Here is a 4,730-nt window from a genome sequence, read left to right on the forward strand (position 1 = left end):
TCCCTCTCTCTCTTCCTCTCCTCTCTCTCTCTCTCTCTCTCTCTCTCTCTCTCTCTCTCTCTCTCTCTGGTGAAGTCGTCTCCAATGAATCATTACGATCTGTAACAAAACAGATCTAACACAGAGTCCCGCGGAGCGACACAGGTCGATCAAACAAGACCGGACAAAATACATCTCCTCCTCTTCCTCCTCTATTTCCAGCTCTCTCCCTCTCTCCTTTCATCCCCCTCTCCATCCCTCCGGGCGGTTCATCCATCTGCCCACTCAGACAGAATGACTGATGGAGAGCAGGATAGCTCTGCTGGAGTGACCACTGGACACACACATCTATAAACACACACACACACACACCACACACACCACACACCACGTACACACACCACACACACACGTGATTCCCAGCTGACAGCAGCTCTGACTGACGTGATGTGACTGTGTTTAATATTTAGATTGTAAGGTTATTAAAACATGACGTGTGATGAGATGAAGATCAGAGCTTCCCTCCTTCAGCAGGTGAGCTGGATCACCTGAGAGTTATGACTGAGCTCCTCAGTGAAGCAGTCCACATGTGGAGCTCTGTAAGATGACTGACAAACGCTGAAGGACCAGCCTTCCTCTTCTTACATTCACAGTTAGTGACTCTTTGACTGATTTAATTCCTATTTTATTATTATTTAGTAGTTGGGTTTATTAAATTATTAACTTGTATTCTTTGATGATTGAATGTTTTTTTTTTAATTATTTACTTTTTGTATTTTTTTATTTAACTTCCCTAATTGGTATAATTCAATTGCAGCAGCATTTCAGTATTTTTGTTATTAAATAGTTGAATTTGTATTAAATTGTTTGTATTTTTCTTTAATTATTAAATTGTTAAATTTTATTAAATTGTTGAATTTGTATTACATTTTTTGTATTTTTCTTTCTTATTAAATTGTTGTATTTTTTTATTAAATGATTGTATTTTTTCTCTCATTATTTTCATTGAATTGTATTAAATTGTTGTATTTATTATTAAACTGTTGATTTTTTCTCTAATACTTTATTTATTGTATTTTCATTAAATTATTGTATTTTAATTAAATTGTTGAATTTTATTTATTTATCGTTTTATTACATTTTTGAATTTCTCCTTTGTTATTAATTGTTGTATTTTTTTAATCACAATTACATTTTTATCTGACTGTAAAATGCAGGAAGAGATCTTCTGTCAGAAAATGTTCCTTTGGACTAAATATCTGACATATGAAACAACAGAAACATGGTGGATAGATAGATTTGGGCGAGCTGTCAGTGAGTCACTGTAACATTAGTTTTGAATGTGGATCCCTCGTCAGCCATCCTCATCATCAACATGACTGACCTGAACAATATTTGAATTGTGCAAATCATTTCCTGAGATTTGAATCTCTCTCCCTCTCTCTCACTCACTCACCGCACACACACACCACATACACACACACACACACACACACACACACACCCACACACTCACACCACTCACACACACACACACACACACACACACCACTCACACACTCACACACACACACACACACAGTCAGTCCCTGTGTCGATGCTGTCGGAGACTTATTGTTTTGTGTCGGCTGGCGACTTAAGAACATGATGTATGATGACCGTACTCTGTGTGTTTGTGTGTGTGTGTGTGTTTGTGTGTTGTGTGTGTGTGTTGTGTGTGTGTGTGAGTGTGTGTGTGTGTGTTGATGAAGCATCTGAAACGTGATATAGATAGAACGAATCCCTGATGAACACCTGACCTGTTTGTACTTTGAGGATGTTAAAACGTCCCCGCTCAGTTATCAGGCCCCTCTCCCTTTGGAATCATCTACCAGTCAGGGTCCGGGAGGCAGACACCCTCTCTACTTTTAGAGTAGGCTTCAAACTTTCCTTTTTGATAAAGCTTATAGTTAGAGCTGGATCAGGCTTGGACCAGGTCTTAGTTATGCTGCTATAGGCTTAGACTGACACACTGGGATCCTGTCTTTCCCTCTCTCTCCTCTCTCTGCCTGTCTCTCACTTTAACTCTTCCTGTCCCATTAAAGTTACTAACCATAGACCGTACCTGGAGTCCCTGAGCTCCCTTGTCTCGTAGGTTCCTCTGGATCTCTGCTGTAGATTCCTTTTTTGGGTCTGTTATTCATCCTTTCTTTCTTTCTTTCTTTCTTTCTTTCTTTCTTTCTTTCTTCTTTCTTTCTTTCTTTCCTTCCTTCCTTCTTTCTTCCTTTCTTTGTTCTTTCATGTTTCTTCATCCTTTATGTCTCCTTTTCTTATCCCGTCCTTTCCTTCTATCCTTTCCTTCCCCATTTCTTCTCCTCTTTTTCTTTCTTCTGGTCTCCCTCTCTTCTCTCTTTTCTTAGACCTTTCTGGAGTCCCTGAGCTCCCTTGTCTCGTAGGTTCCTCTGGATCTCTGCTGCTGTGGACGTGGTCCAGACTCCAGCTGCTACAACTACTACTATCCGTCTCCCCACTATCATCTCTCTCTCTCTCTTCATCTCCCTCATATCCCTCTCTCCAACACGGTCTCAGCAGATGTGTGTCTAACATGAGTCTGGTCCTGCTGGAGGTTTCTGCCTGTTAAAGGAAGTTTGTCCTTGCCACTGTAACTTGCTAAATGCTGCAAAGTGCTCTGCTCATGGTGGATTAAGATGAGATCAGACTGAGTCCTGTCTGCTGTTACATAGATCAGGTCATTACAGATCACTTGAACTTTCCGTAACGAGCACACACACACACACACACAACACACACACACCACACAAACACACACACGCACACGCACACCACACACACGCACACACACACACAACACACCACACACACACACCACACACAAACACACACACACACACAGCAGGAGGGTTGGGCATTCACTTTAGGACAACAGGAGGAGGTGGAGACGTCATCCATCTTTGCGTTCAGACGCTGATATCGACGCGTACGAGGACGACAGCAACACCTAGTTAATCAATCACACCGACTCTTTAATTCAGAGTGACAGCTTCAGGGGTCAAAGGTCTGCGGGTCAACTCTCTGACATCAACGGGACGAACTGAAGCTCTGCTCTGGAGCCGATCGATCAAACTATCCGACAGGAAGTCAATCAATCCATCAATTAACCTCACGCTCAGTCCACGGGGCGCTCGGGAAGATGATGTAAGCACGTCCTGAGGTTTCTCACCCTCCTCCTCTCTGTGTCTGTGCTCAGTGATCAGAAACACATGTGGAAAACACACACACAAACACCACACACACACACACACACACAACACACCACACACACACACACACACACACACACACACACACACTCATGCTCAGAGGAATGTGGAGGAGTGCAGGTCATCTCCACTGAACCTGAATCATCTGCAGGGAAACAAACGGAGGATTTTTCTGTCGAGGCTGCAGAGTTCAGACTGAAACACACACCGACTCTTCTTCACTGCTTCACTACACACAACACACCACACACAACACACACAACACACACACACCAACACACACACACACACATACATAACACACACTACTTTTAAAGCAACATATAGAAAGATAACACAGGAACACCCACAGCTGAGCCTGTATCTTCGTGCCTCCACAGCTCGATGCTGAAGTGAAGTTTGTGGTTTGTTTTCTTTGCAATGTGATGTTTAGATTCCTGACAGCAGACCTGTGTCGATGATTCGTCCTTCCACACATTTAAATCCAGATTTTAATCGGATTAGAGAGAGGGAAATGTTTGAATTGTGCTGCTCCATGTTTGAGACGTGTTGAAACCCCAACACAGCTCCAACGTCCCTCCATCTCCATCTCTGCCTGCGTCTGACCTTTCAGTGTCGCCTCAATGCTTTCACAGATTTCGTCGTACTCAGAATCTGTAGACGTGTTTCAAGATAGATGTAGTCTGGGAGGTAGAGCCTTCAGTTATCAGGCCCCTCTCCTTTGGAATCATGTACCAGTCAGGGTCCGGGAGGCAGACACCCTCTCCACTTTTAAGAGTAGGCTTCAAACTTTCCTTTTTGAAAAAGCTTCTTTCTTTCTTTCTTTCTTTCTTTCTTTCTTTCATTGCTTCCTTCCTTTCTTTCATTCCTTCCTTCCTTCCTTCCTATTCTTTCTTTCTTTCTTTCTTTCTTTCTTTCTTTCTTTCTTTCTTTCTTTTTACTGTCTTTAATGAATTTGGAGACCTCGTTGTGTTCCTCCAGACCTCCTTCTTCCCTGGCTCTGTGGTCCAGGTCTGAGGCTCTGAGGAGTCCATCGTAGGAGCTTTCAGTGGAGGACATAGACCAGTTATACGCCTTTTTGACCGAGGCAGTTTCAGGGCCAGTTTGGAGCCGGCACTCAATTTTTTGTGTTTGAACTATGACGGCTCCCGGACGGGAAAACCGGTTCCAGAGCGGCTCCAACTCTTTGCTGGTTCCAAAGGAACCTGAGTTAGACCTCTTTTGGACCAGCGTGAACTGGGTTGTATCCCCGGGCTGGTGCTCGCGCTGGTTCAGAGCTGGTTGAACTCTTGAACCAACACGGCGCCCGTTTGTTTCTCCGCCCGCTCTCCCCCGTGGAAGAGGCACGCCATGACATCAGATTTACGTGACGGCTTTTCCCAGCAGCCCTAGCGTGAACTTTCCCTCACAACAACAACGATGGAGGACAACGGCAGCTCGTCTCCTCGGTCGACCGCTGCTTTGTCTTGGAATCCATGAGTCTCTTTGATT

The 4,730-nt window shown here is 43.7% G+C and overlaps 1 protein-coding gene across 1 annotated transcript in view; it reads right to left on the bottom strand.

The window, feature by feature from the left end:
• Positions 1 to 4,298, bottom strand: part of LOC117820960 (tyrosine-protein kinase SRK3-like) — a 136,745-nt gene extending 132,447 nt beyond the window's left edge. Inside the window, exons 1-2 of the mRNA XM_034694920.1 lie at positions 4,181 to 4,298; positions 3,813 to 3,893 (exon numbers count right to left, since the gene is read on the bottom strand). Of these exons, the coding sequence (XP_034550811.1) occupies positions 3,813 to 3,893; positions 4,181 to 4,298 (199 nt within the window). The remainder of the gene's footprint in view (positions 1 to 3,812; positions 3,894 to 4,180) is intronic.
• Positions 4,299 to 4,730: the final 432 nt, after the last annotated feature.

The sequence above is a fragment of the Notolabrus celidotus genome, chromosome 11 (genome assembly GCF_009762535.1).
Source record: "Notolabrus celidotus isolate fNotCel1 chromosome 11, fNotCel1.pri, whole genome shotgun sequence".
Taxonomy (NCBI): Eukaryota; Metazoa; Chordata; class Actinopteri; order Labriformes; family Labridae; genus Notolabrus; species Notolabrus celidotus.